Source organism: Salvelinus sp. IW2-2015, linkage group LG4q.2 (genome assembly GCF_002910315.2).
Source record: "Salvelinus sp. IW2-2015 linkage group LG4q.2, ASM291031v2, whole genome shotgun sequence".
Classification (NCBI taxonomy): Eukaryota; Metazoa; Chordata; class Actinopteri; order Salmoniformes; family Salmonidae; genus Salvelinus; species Salvelinus sp. IW2-2015.
Genome location: NC_036843.1, coordinates 27,091,347 through 27,105,560, shown reverse-complemented (window position 1 = coordinate 27,105,560; position 14,214 = coordinate 27,091,347). Strand labels below are relative to the sequence as shown.

Sequence of the window (14,214 nt, the reverse complement as noted above, 5' to 3'; positions counted from 1 at the left end):
TGTTCACAGAGTCTATGCAACTTATTATATGGCTTGTTAAGCACATTTTTACTCCTGAACATACTTAGGCTTGCCATAATAAAGGGGTTGAATACTTATTGACTCAAGACTCATTTCAGCTTTTCATTTTAAATTAATTTGTAAACATTTCTAAAAACAGAATTCCTTTTTGACATTAATGGGGTATTGCGTGTAGGCCAGTGACACAACATCCAAATGTAATACATTTTGGCTGTAACACAACAAAATGTGGAAAAAGTCAAAGGGTGTGACTACTTTCTGAAGACACTGTAGATAAGGATCACTTAAAAGAAGTGGAATGTTTGAACTCACAATAGCTCACACGATTGTTTTTATTTCTCCTCACTAACCATCTCAGTCAGTTATCAAAGTTAGGATGAAAGTGCTTATTTCAATTCATAAAGGTTTCAAAGGCCAGAATAACAAAAACAAGTTTTTGATCAAGCCATAAGTTATAAAGCAATGACATGACATCATAAGGATCTCATAATTATCGGTCAGTGGGACACACTGTTGCATAAGTGGAGATAATATACAGCATATAAATAGTAGTCAAATATTTTCCATCATCAATAAGAGAGTACTTTTCTAATATATAAAGACATCTCGCAAGTATACATAATATTCACTTCTCTATTTGTGCAATAGCATAAAGATAAAAACACAACGTTGAGAATCTGCAACATAAAACATGTCAAATAGATACATTTACATTAAACGTAGCTGCACAAATCAGCAATTTAATTATTCCACAAAGTAAAAGCTATGTTTTAGTGCAATATTCATTGATGGTAAATAACACTGTCACGTCAGACAATTCTGATTAAAAGTTCCTTCAAAATGATATTCACTTTTCCCTTGCTTAATATGCTCGTTCAAAACATAGGTGGAAAGCAAAGAAAAGGCACGGACAGACCTTTGCTGTTCAATCAAAAGCACCAAACTGGACAAGAAGCAAGTCTACGCTAAATTTGGTCAGACTCAATTTTCAAATACTTTCATATTTCAGATACTTTTGTTGTTATTTCCCCTCCAATTTTTTCAATAATCAAACCCTTAACTATCATCACTCGATATGAATACAATAACAGCCTATATTCAAAGTAGTCAAATCAAATCAAATGTTATTGGTCACACACACACATATTTAGCAGATGTTATTGCGGTGGTAGCGAAATGCTTGTCCACGTATACATGTCCACATATACATGTGTATGCACATACTGTATGTGTTAAGAGTGGGTTATGGAGTATAATCAACATCAATAAGTATGTTTGTGTGCAAGTGTATGCAAGCTTAATTAATATATAAGCATTTACTTTGATACCATGTTTTGCACCTGTGGCCACCACTTCAACTGACTTCTTGCTTGTCCTTCGCTATGAATATTCATGCTGACCTACATGTTCAAAAACTCTTAATTCATAGAGAAATTCATAGAGAGCATGAAGTCTGTGTCGTTTCTGTATTTCAAGGTTTGTTCTTGGCTCAGATATAGATATAGTCTGTGGGAGGGAGACAGGAGGGAAGGGGCTTGTTAGATGATTGGCCTTTACACTACTTGCATGCAGAAACCTGAACCGACTGAGAGGAGAGCCTCCAACACCCAACCAAAAGGGCCTGGATGAAGTCATTTTGTATGTCTGACTGCCTGTCTGTCTGTCTAGAGGAAGGAGATTGAGAGGGACTGTGGGTGTATTCTGGTCCCAGATCTGCTTGTGCTGTCTTGCCAACTCCTATGTGACCATAGAAGTTGGCAAGACAGCATAAACAGATCTAGGACCAGGCAAGCTGGGGACTGGACGATGGATGAGAGGCTCAGCTGCTCCTGGAGGAAGCGCCAAGGTACACTATATGTACAAAAGTATGTGGACACCCCTTCAAATTATTCGGCTATTTCAACCACACCCGTTGCTGACAGGTGTATAAAATCGAGCACACAGCCATGCAATCTCCCTAGACAAACATTGGCAGTGGAATGGCCTTACTGAAGAGCTCAGTGACTTTCAACATGGCACCGTAATGGGATGCCACCTTTCCAACAAGTCAGTTCATCACATTTCTGCCCTGCTAGAGCTGCCCCGGTCAACTGAAAGTGCTGTTATTGTGAAGTGGAAACATCTAGGAGCAACAACGGCTCAGCCGCGAAGTGGTAGGCCACACAAGCTCACAGAACGGGACCGCCGAGTGCTGAAGTGCGTAAAAATCGTCTGTCCTCGGTTGCAACACTCACTACCGACTTCCAAACTGCCTCTGGAAGCAACGTCATCACAAGAACTGTTCGTCGGGAGCTTCATGAAATGGGTTTCCATGGCCGAGCAGCTGCACACAAGCCTAAGATCACGATGTGCAATGCCAAGCGTCAGTTGGAGTGGTGTAAATGTCACCGCCATTGTACTCTGGAACAGTGGAAATGCATTCTCCAGAGTGATGAATCACACTTTATCATCTGGCAGTCCGAAGGACAAATCTGGGGTTGGTGGATGCCAGGAGAACGCTACCTGCCCCAATGCATAGTGCCAACTGTAAAGTTTGGTGGAGGAGGATTAATGGTCTGGGGCCGTTTTTCATGGTTCAGGCTAGGCCCCTTAGTTCCAGTGAAGGGGAATCTTAATGCCACAGCATACAATGACATTCTAGACGATTCTGTGCTTCCAACTTTGTGGCAACAGTTTGGGGAAGACCCTTTCCTGTTTCAGTATGACAATGCCCCCGTGCACAAAGCGAGGTCCATACAGAAATGGTTTGTCGAGATCGGTGTTGAAGAACTTGACTGGCCTGCACAGAGCCCTGACCTCAACCCCATCGAACACCTTTGGGATGAATTGGAACGCCGACTGCGAACCAGGCCTAATCACCCAACATCAGTGGCCAACCTCACTAATGATCTTGTGGCTGAATGGAAGCAAGTCCAGTGGAGGCTGTTATAGCAGCAATGGGGGGACCAACTCCATATTAATGCTCATGATTTTGGAATGAGATGTTAGACGAGCAGGTGTCCACATACTTTTGGTCATGTAGTGTATGTCCCAAATGGTACCCTATTCCCTATAGAGTGCATTACTTTTGACCAGAGCCCTATGCAACCCCAGTCTATAGATGCTCCTCAGAAGTGATCCTGAGGGAGGCGATGGCCTTGGTGCAGGTCTGAAGACCCTCTTCCTGCTTAGGGTCCCTGACCGTGAGGACAGAGACAGGATCTTTCTCCTCCTCAGAGTCCCAGGGTGTCTGGTGGGGGGACGGCCTCTCCCTTTCCCGCTCCTTCTCCTGCTGCTGGGCTACTGTGTCCTCTGCACCTGGGCCCGCCACACAGGCAGATCCCTCCTTATTGCTGTCCTGGTGGAGCTCAGTCTTCTGATGGGACAGGGCTGACAGATGGGTCCGGTCAGAGCTGCAGGAGGGCAAAGAGCGCAGTACCTGGATCCCCCCGATAGGGACCATGGGGAGAAGAGTTCGAGCCTGCTGCTGGGAGTGTAGGGGAAGGTGGCTGAGGACGTTATGATGGGTACAACTGGAGCTGGAGGGACCAGGCAGGTTGGGGAGCGTGCTTCTCCTCTGATCCTAAAAACAAAAAGTTATAGTGACTACCAGAATAAACTTTTCTACAGTTTAATGCAGGGACTCCAGCGGTGGGAGAAAAAAAATGAATAAATGTTTTATATCAAGAAATGAAGTCAGTGTAACTAGTTTTGCATGGACAAGCATACTAGTCAATCTAAACATGTGTGTATAATATAGTGTATACAACTACATTACATACCAAATCCATTTCAATGGATCCTCCCTTGTGGACAAGTTCAGCCTTGGCTTGTTGCATGGATTTATCGCCAGACCCTCTGTGTTGCGAGCCCCCTCTACGTGGAGACACAGCCCTCAGCACCACCCTCTGTCTGCCCCGGGCCGATGGCTCCCTCCTCCCAGGCAGGTCCACTCCGCCTGGGGACATGGGCCTCTCCATGCAGGCCGGGGAGAGGTGCTGGATGGGGGTGACGTTGGGGGAGCTGGGCCTCAGCTGGGAGGTGTCCCATCGAGGTGAGGAGCGACCCCGGGGAGAGAGGTCTCTACGGGGTGATGGGTAGCGGAGCTGGGAGGGGGACGGTTCCCTCAGAGGGGACTCCCAGCCAGTGGACAGCAGACCGGTGAACAGACATCCCTGGTCAGGAGACAGCATGGCCAGGCTACAGTCCTCCTCCACAAGCCTCGCTCTCTCACTCTGCTCCTTGTCCAGGCTGGAGGCCAAGACAGTCCTCCGGTCTGGCCCTGTCCTCTTGCCTGAGATGGAGGTATGGGGATGGCACGATGGAGGCACGATGGAGTTGGTGAGGCAGCTGGGGAGAGAACGGAAGGTACTGAGGGTACAGCCATGGAGAGCTGACGACACAACCTGGGTGACGGTGGTAGCGGTGACCGACGGAGAGGCTATGTCACAGGGCTGAGGGCTGGTGCTCCGGGAGCGGATCTTTGGAGTGGAGCCACCGTCGTAATCATCATCGTCATCTTCGTCGATGTCATCTATCTCTTCATCCATGCCATCGGAGTCGTCTGCGTCTGAGAACTGGTGTTTGGCTGTGCTCAAGATCCCGGTCTTCGAGTCTTGCTGGATGTCATCTGTATTGTTTGAAAGAACAGAAAAAATTATGACAAATATAATATCAAATTCCTTTCTGTCATTAATTCAGTGTTACATATTTGAATAATTCATATTAGGGAGTAAAGTATAGTATACTGGTCATTGGACAATATTTTACCAGATTCCTGTGTGTCTGTATCATCCACTGTGACTGACACACCAAGCTCAAGACACTTCTTCATGTGAGCCTTTGACTTCATATGCTTGGTCAGGTTTCCTGTAGGACAACAAACATTTAAAGATGAATCTTGTTGAGCTTACTATATTCATTACCATTCAATTGTACATTTTGGAAATAAATGTTCCTATTGTCATCAATCAATCAAATGTATAAATCCCTTTTCAAATCATCAGTTGTCACAAAGTGCGTCCGTACCTCTCGTTTCATTCATTTCAATGGAATAAAAAGACGGGACACCCACCTTTCGTTTTGAAAGCGAAGTTGCAGACCCTGCAGACGTAGGGTCTGACGTCAGTGTGGGTGCGTATGTGTTTCTTCAGCATACTAGGTTTCTTACAGCGGATGCCACACTCCTCACAGATATACTTTCCCCGGCCTCTGCCCCTCACGTACACATAGTCCTCATTAGACTTGAACCTGAGGGAAGGGAAACAATCCTTCATGTGATGTTCTATAAAAAGCTTTAGACATGCAAGGTAAGTGAAAAAACATATATTTCATCTAATTCCAGGTCACCCTTGGGAAAGGGGTCTTCTGACCTCAATAGGACTACCGGGTTAAATAAATAAAGTTACAAATCGTTTGTACCACCAGGCGTCACCCCTATATAAAACATTACAAACTGACATTATAATGAACACTCTATTGCTTACTGATTAATGTGATAGTATCATAACTGACCCTCCTTCAAAGATTTTGATCTGGGTTGGCGTTGGTGTTAGCGCTGCTGTTTGTTTCGAGGAGACCTCCAGGTCTTTCCAGTCCTCCTTCGCTGCTTTTACCCTGCAGCTGGCATCCTTCACTTTCCTTCCATGGCAGATCACATCCAGCTCTTTGAGCTCCGGTTTGCTCTGTAGCTAAATGAGATAGATACATAAACATTCATACGAAGAAAGAATAAAAAATAAAAATGTAACCCCGTTTTCTCTCCCCACGATCTTGTCTCATCGCTGCAATTCCCCGATGGGTTCGGGAGAGGAGAAGGTCGAGTAATGCGTTCCCCAGAAACCGCCAAACCGTTTGCTTAACCCGGAAGCCAGCCGCACCAATGTTTCGGAGGAAACACCGTTCAACTGACGACCAAAGTCAGAGTGATGAGCCAAGTAAAGCCCCCCCGGCCAAACCCTCCCCTAACCCGGACGACGCTGGGCCAGCTGCGCTATGGGACTCCCGGTGGGATCGAACCACAGGCTGTAGTGACGCTGCCTTAGACCGCTGCGCCACTCGGGAGTTCAAGAATAAACATTCTGTTAACATGCAGTTTAGATATGTTTAGGTAATGGAGTGAGGTAATACAGGATATTAACAATGTAATATGGTTACAATATTATACAATATTAGATCGTTTATGATGTAACCTGAGTCAAGGATTGTATACATACATTCAATATGGAAATGTAAGGGTGATTTGGACTAAATCAAACACTAACAATAAAGGTTCTCACCAGCTCAAGCCTCTGCCTCCATAAGAGTGAGGAGGAGACCAGTTTCCCAGTCCCAGGTTGGTACATGGCAGCCATGGTGTACACCCATGTGTTAGTCTTCTGTTTGGAGCGGAGCAGAGCCAGGGTTGCACTGGTGTTGAGGTTAGGAGGGTTGGGGTTATGGGAACTGACGCACCACGTAGTGTACACAGAGGACATAGGAGAAGTGTCGGGAGTGCTGTTCGGCTTGGTGTAGTTCAGATAGCACCAACTCACAACTGTCGTTGTGCGAAGACTTGGAAACTGAGATATCAGTTTGGTGTTTTCACCGTCAGAGATGAGGATGCCCTGACCTTTGACTAACTGCACCATCATTTCCATCTGTGCCTTGCAGTCCATGCCAGACTCTTTGAAATCATTTAGAGACATCAGAGAGGGTGGATGTAGGCTTGTTTCGGTTGAGGAGTTGTCCATAGGGGAATCAGAACATTCTGACCCTTGTTGCTGAGGTGAGATGAAGCTTCCACTTGCTCGGGCGTCTTGAGAATGATGTGAGGATGACACAGACAAAGAGGATATAGAAGAAAGGCCTGACAGTGATGCTCCCTGGTTGGTGTCACTTTTAAACTCTGTCTTTAAACTGTACTTGCTCTCTTCGGTCACATTACAGTTCCCTAACTCCACAGCGCCCAACTCCTCCACTATCTCACCGTACATTTTCTCCTCTTTGACACGTTTCTGCTGTTTGACCTCCATTAACAGGTCCAAGCTGCTGGCCGGAGATAGCATGCGCTTGTTGGATCCACCACTGGATCCACAGTTGGTGGTGGAGATAGTCCTGGAGGTCAGGGTTAGAGGGATGCCTGTCTTAAACTTAGCTGGTGACAGATCTAGAACTTGAATCTGGGCTGGGTTGGTCAACAGTCCTCGGGGGTGTCCTAATAATGCATCTAAATTTGTGGATAAATGTGCAAAGTGAGAAGTGAGAGAGTTTTCGTATGGATCGTCTACAACCTGTGACACAGTGGTGTATGTAATGCTACCGTAAGACGGCACGTGAGCCTGTATTCTAACAGGAACTAAGAGACCGGAGTGTGGTGGCTGAGGGGCAAACATTGGCAGAGACTGCGAGAGCAGAGAAGTGGTTGAGAACGACAGGGCATTGCTGAGGTACTGAGGAAGAATATTTAGCGGAAGGACTGGATGTGTAAATTCAGGGTCAACATTCAAGGACGCCTGTCTTACCAAGTTACCCCGTCTGGGTTCTGAGTAACTGGCGCCGAGTTCTGCATGTCTAACTTTGGCCATTGGAGAGAGACTGCCGTAGTCAAATGATACGCTTCGGACCTCTGGGAGCTCTCTGCGCTGAGAGTTGCATGGTGCCTGTTCTGAAGAGGAGCGTCTCATTTCATGTTGTTGACGCTGGTTCAGGACAGAGAGGGAGTGGGCGCTTCCTGGCACCGCTAAGAACTCCAACGCTTTTCCAAACTCATCCTGTCTAGCTGCCAGGGAAGCTGGCTTGGGGATAAACTCTCGCTCTCTCTCTTCTCGGTCAAACGAGAAGCTGGAGCAGTAGGATAGGTTGCTATCCTGACTAGGGCTTCGGGAGAGGCTCGTACAGGCCGACTCGAAGCTAGACTCACCAGAAGAGTGCTCCAAGTCAGCTAAGCGGAGTCTCTTCTTCTTTGGAGGGAGTTTTTCTGGGGGGAACTGAGACAGGGTTTCACTCCTCTGAGGCCATTGGAACTCCTCTACATATCTATCGGGCTCCTTCGCCTTCACCTGTTTCACCTCAGCTGCTTTCTCTTTCTCTGGACTGTCAGGTTCTACAGTCACCCTGATCTCTGGGACCTGTATGTTGGACTGGCGGACTAGCTTAGGTGTCATTTGATATGATTGATCTAACAATCTACTGTCACTCAATTGGTGTGCAAAGATCTCAGTCCTTTTATCTCGAGTTTCGGTTTGCTCCACCACTTCCATTGAGGAAGGCTTTTCCCGTCTCTGGTAGTTGTAAGACTCGTCAGAGTGAGACTTGCTTAGGGAGTTTGTGTGTTGAATCACAGAGATGACATTACCTAAAGTTCTCTTCTCTGAGGTGTCTTCCAACATTTCCATGTGCAGTCTATCACACTGTACTCTATCCTGTGTATTCACGCTTTGGGCATGTACTTTCACTGAAGGAGTAGTGGTTAGAGCACCTTGAGAGGCTTGCTTTGAATCATAGTCCCTCATCTCTTCAGAGTGGTCGTAGTCTGTGTGATACTGGCTTGCTGCATCCTCCTCCTCCCTAATACATTTTTCCTTCCGCCGTTTCCTCGTCGCAAATTCCATCTCTACTCCAAGGTTGGAAATTTCAGAGATGTTTCCATAGTGGTCAGGAAGTTCTGTGTGTCCATCGTGTGCAGAGTGTTCAAAGGCAGCCTGTCGCCTAAGTCTCCTAATACCTCCAGGGGACGCCCTCTCATCAAAGGAGTGGCTGCCTCGCAGGCCTTGTGGCATGTCCAGACACGAAGCTGAGGACGTGGGCATCGAGTTGCTCCGCACCAGCTGCCCAGAATCAGAGAGCTCTAGTTGAGCCTCTTTCATTTCTTCCCTTGTAAATGAATGTGTGTTTATTCTGATCGATTCTATCATTGATTCCTTTTCTTGTGTGAACACGCGGGAAACACCTCGCTCTGAAGACTTACGATCACTTATTAAGTCTGTAGTGCAAGTCACAACAGTTATGGCCTGTTTCGGGTTCGGTTTGTAACACTTCCCAAACATAATCTCTTGATAGGACTTGGCATTTGTGTTGGGAGGACCACCCGTTTGGTGTTCTGCGCTCTCGGAGCGTGAGAAGTAGCCTGAGTCTGTGCTGCCTTTGCTTCCCTGGCTAGGCAGGGAGAGAGATGTGTCAGTGTCACTGCTCCTTTTCTCTGAGAGCCGGAGTGCCAGTCGCTGCTTGATGGCGCTGGATTGAATTGCACGACTGACCTGAGAAACGGCTGGAGCTTGAGCATCATTGATCTCCGGGAGCCTGGCTGAACGCTCCTCAGATAATGTCGATGTAACTCCCTGTTTCTGGGCAACGAGATGCAGTACTCTTACAGCAGTGGTGCTATCTGGTTCCTCGACTGAAACAGAGTCCAAGAACGATGAATAGTCATCATCCGTGTCAGAGCTCTGCTCAGCGTCAGAGTATAACTCTCCTTCTCCTTCTAAAGATCCCCGGTCCTCTGTGTTGGCATTGTAAGAACCCAGTTCTGAAATTGGCACTGTCCCAGCTTTGACAGAGTGAGCATGAGATTTTCTGTGTTTGTATAAATTGCTCTTGGTTTTGAAAGAGAAGCCGCAGGGAACGCAGGGGTAGGGTCGCTCCCCAGTATGTGAGCGAATATGCTTTTTAAGTACGCTGGGTTTGGCACATGCCCTCCCACAATAATCACACACATACTTCCCAGGCTTCTGCTGCTGCTTCTGCTCCATCTTACTACACACGTCCTTGGATAGCTCCTCTATCCCTGACTGGGAACAGTGTTGAAGAGACGCAGGTAAACTGGGGGAGCTCCTCTGAGGAGAGGGCCCTTCACAGTTGCCATGGGATAGCGGAAGTGCAGAAACCAAGCCATCTGCCGTTTTCTGTCTTGCAAAGGGAACTGTCTGTCTCTCCTGTGGTGGATATGATGTTAATACATTGTAATGAGGATGACTGCAGGCTTGATCCTGTAATTGGCGTAGTGATTTCCCTAATTGTCTTAGGTTCCCTGAGTCAGACTTTTCTGTTGAACCACATGTGGTTCTACTCTGGTCCTCCTCAGGTTGTGGGCATAGGTGCCACCCCTCCCCCTCCGAATCAGCCGAAGGGGGCATTTTAGTTTGGGCAGTTGTAGGCTCTGGTGCTGCCCACTTTTTCTGTGTAACTGTCTTTTTTAGACCCTCTTTAGAGCATTTCACCTCCACAGTAGTTTCTAGTGACTCCATGACGATTCCTCTTCAGGGTTGATATCCAACAGACAATAATGTCTGTTATGTAAATGTAGTAATATATGGAGATAAAGGGTCATCTGAAAGATATCAGAAAACTGAAATTATTATTCGTGAAATTGCATACCTCAAAATATTACCTCAAGGACACCCAAGTATTATCCCTACCAAAGACAGAATACACGATTCATCAGTAGATGCAAAGATAGCTTACTTACAAAAATACCGTACTTTATGTTCCTTCCTCAAATAAACGTGGTACATAATGACCAGTGTTCACAGCAGGAAATAAAAATCTGTCTCTTTACTAGACTCTCTCAAATACTGTTACCTCATAGTACCTCATATTACACACACACATTGTGCACCACAATCACAATGTGTGTGTGTGTGTGCGTACTGTATTTGTGTGCACTTGGACTCTAAACTCAAAGACATTGGATGTGCGTACTGTATATTATCCTGTCCTATATCTCAGCTCCATACCATGGGGCTATCTGGATCTTGGCACTATTACTATGCCTTCATCACAAATGGCACCCTATCCCTTACATAGTGCACTACTTTTGACCAGGGCCTGTAGAATGGGATGTAATCTTGTCCTATACCTCAGCTCTATACCATGGGGCTCCACAATATGCTGCGTCTCAGAGGGAACATCATTCTCATCTTCTCAGTATCAAAGGCTGTGTGCTCTTTAACGAGGTTATGTAAGATTATCTGGTTCAAACCCACTGAGCTACTCTTAATTAGGACATTCTATGAGTGACGCTCTCTCTTTTTGTTACTTCCTACCGCTCTCTTTCTTACAACCATCCTAGTATTCGCTCTCTCTCTCTCTCTCTCTCTCCCTCTCTCTCTCTGTCTCTCTCGGGGATGATACAAATCCAAGGTGACTCAAGATGCAGAGATAAAACATGCATTAAATCAAAGAGGCTGTGCTTATACTGCAAGTATGTCCAACTAATATTCAAATGAGAAGTGCTTTATCCTCCCACTTGACATATGGCTAAAGACTACAGTAATCAGATAGAGTTTTGCAACCCTCACTTAGACAGACAGACCAAAAAGGAGAATCCAGTATATACTGTGTACTGTAAAAGGTGGCTTTTTGGAACATTCTATGAGAGAAGGTTTCCAGAGGTATCGGGGCAGAGGTGACAACGTTGTAAGCCTTGAGAGGGAGGGGACAGGGGATCTATCTCTCCTCAAGGTCATTCTGACCTCATAGCTGGGTATTTTTCCATCCTTCCCAACTAAAGCAATGAGAGGAGGAACTACAAGTGCAGGGTGTCAGGGAGATAAGCCTGCCTCATTGAAACAATGCATACCTCGCCTCTGAACTGCACCACAGAGAGAGAGAGCGGGAAGGGAACAGACCCTTTAGTATGTACACTTCACAACCTCTTTTAAGTCTATTCCTCATGTAGGTAAAGCTAATGGTCGTGTCGCACGTTACAGTAATATATCTCATTCATGGTATATCAAAACTGTTCACAGAAAGATGCTACTGTACCACTGGTGTGCATAGCCAAAGAGCTCTATTTTGATTTAATCTGACCACATTTTTTTTTGTTACCTTTATTTAACTAGGCAAGTCAGTTAAGAACAAATTCTCATTTACAATGACGGCCTACCCGGCCAAACCCTAACAACACTGGGCCAATTGTGCGCCGCCCTGTGGGACTCCCAATCACAGCCGGTTGTGATACAGCCTGGAATCAAACCAGGGTCTGTAGTGACGCCTCTAGCACTGAGATGCAGTGCCTTAGACCGCTCCGCCACTTGGGAGCCCCTGGTAAATAGCATTGTCACTTGGATTGGAACCGGTGCTATGGTTAGATGACCTGAAGATAGAGCTCTTTGGCCACACACACACACACCAGTGGTGGGTTTGAAGTTGAAAAATGAAAGCAAATGCAGAAAAGTACTTCATACCTACGGTAAAATATGGTGGTGGATCTTTGCTGTTATGGGGCTATTTTGCTTCAACTGGTCTTGGCGCCCTTGCTAAGGTCAACGGCATCATGAACTTTAACAAGTACCAGGACATTTTAGACAAAAACCTGGTTGTCTCTACCAGGAGGCTGACACTTGGCCGCAAGTGGATCCAGCAAGACATTAACCCCAAGCACTAATCAAAATCCACAAAGAAATTGTTCATTTACCACAAAATCCACATTTTGCTATGACCATCTCAGTCTCTGGACTTGAACCCCATTAAAAACCTGTGGTTTGAATTGAATTGGGCAATCCATGCAGACGAAGGATATCAAGGATCTGTAAATATTCTGTTTGGAGGACTGGTCTAAGATCCCTCCCAATGTGTTCTCCAATCTCATAACACATTTAGAAAAAGGATCAGTGTGGTTATCCTTGCAAGTGGTGGGTGCTAGAGTATTTTTTTTGAATGTATTACTCATTAAACAAAATCTCTTTCTCTGAGCAATTGTATTAACATAATATAATCTACCCATTTTTTTTTTTTTGCATACAATATAGCTCAGTATTTGTATTATCTGTTTTATACAGCCTTTTTTGCAAATATTTATCAAGGATGCCAATCATTATGGATCTGACCGTACATGCTGATAAGACATGGATGATACAGCAGCTGAAGCATGTTGAATGGAGACATTGGGAAGTATACTGTATGTAGGTTATGGAAAACGACTTTATAATACCACTGCATCATATCACGTTCAAGCTATACAGAACATATCCCATAACAGGGATGACAGTCATGTAGGCCAAAACTTGCCCCTCATCCATACATCTTATAAGGACAATACATAGCGCCAGGGACACTGAGGCAGAAAGCCCATGGCATGACAGCACACAGCATGCAGAATGAACACCAATGCAAGATGAGACTGTTTTCTACTAAAGATGCATGCAGTTAAAGCACAAGATCTGTGGTAAGAAAATAGTATCTCCTTAAGCAACAGACAGACATGCAAATATAATCCTCATACAAACCTGACACTCGTATACTCCCTTCTTGTCCCATATCGCCAGTCACATGTGACATACCTCATTTTGCAAATTCCAGCGGTCCATTCTCCATCCCTGGGTTATAGTAATAACAACAATGATCAGATTTAGCGAGGAGTAAAATCTCATCAATCTTACGTTTCTGCCGCTGCTGTTGGCTGACTGAGTATTCATTCGAATATCTATTGACGTGAGCTAGTCAACAGAGAAAATACCCAAGCATGACGCGGACAGACCCAGGCACAAAAATAGCAAATGGGGCCCTGTGAGGGATTATACAACAGCCCACGTTTAAAGACATTTTCTCAAACACAGCATTTACACTTTTTTAGTGTGGGTCCAAAACACAGCAGATAGATACACTTTCTCAGTGTGGGGGCAAAACAATGTTTAAACCCTTCATATACCAAAACGCTGCTTTTACCAGCGACCTGAACACAACAGACAGCAACATTTTCTTAGCTAGAGGTTCATTTCTCAGCGGGTCCAGGAGGGAATAGAATAGAATATTCAGCTACACTTTCCCGGGGTGGGTCCTTTATACACCTAAAGGGATTCTACCAGGGTCTGGGATCCCTGATTACACTAGTCTGATAACCTGGGATGACCCAAATACACAGAAGACAGACCTAAGTAAAATCAGGGTACAATTCACTGTGATCACTGACAACTACAAACACATACAGTACCAGTCAAAAGTTTGAACACACCTACTCATTCAAGGGTTTTTCTTTATTTTGACAATTCTCTACATTGTAGAAGAATAGTGAAGACATCAAAATTATGAAATAACACATATGGAATCATGTAGTAACCCAAAAAAGTGTTAAATCAAAATATATTTTAGATTTTAGATTCTTCAAAGTAGCCACCTTTTGCCTTGATGACAGCTTTGCACACTCTTGACATTCTCTCATCCAGCATCACCTGGAATGTTTTTCCAACATTCTTGAAGGAGTTCCCACATATGCTGAGCATTTGTTGGCTGCTTTTC

At 45.3% G+C, this 14,214-nt stretch overlaps 1 protein-coding gene across 2 annotated transcripts; it reads right to left on the bottom strand.

Annotated features, from left to right (window-relative positions):
- Positions 1 to 335: 335 nt before the first annotated feature.
- Positions 336 to 13,450, bottom strand: LOC111963541 (transcription factor HIVEP2-like). Of its 2 annotated transcripts, none has more exons than XM_023987052.3 (7): positions 13,206 to 13,450; positions 6,279 to 10,306; positions 5,515 to 5,690; positions 5,075 to 5,250; positions 4,771 to 4,869; positions 3,783 to 4,630; positions 336 to 3,583 (listed from the first exon to the last, which is right to left on the bottom strand). In XM_023987052.3, the coding sequence occupies exons 2-7, from the start codon at positions 10,221 to 10,223 to the stop codon at positions 3,116 to 3,118; spliced, it is 5,712 nt and encodes a 1,903-aa protein (XP_023842820.1). In that variant the 5' UTR covers positions 10,224 to 10,306; positions 13,206 to 13,450; the 3' UTR covers positions 336 to 3,115. The 2 variants fall into 2 exon arrangements, with proteins under 2 accessions (XP_023842820.1, XP_023842821.1); XM_023987053.3 differs by having other exon boundaries at positions 13,260 to 13,450.
- Positions 13,451 to 14,214: the final 764 nt, after the last annotated feature.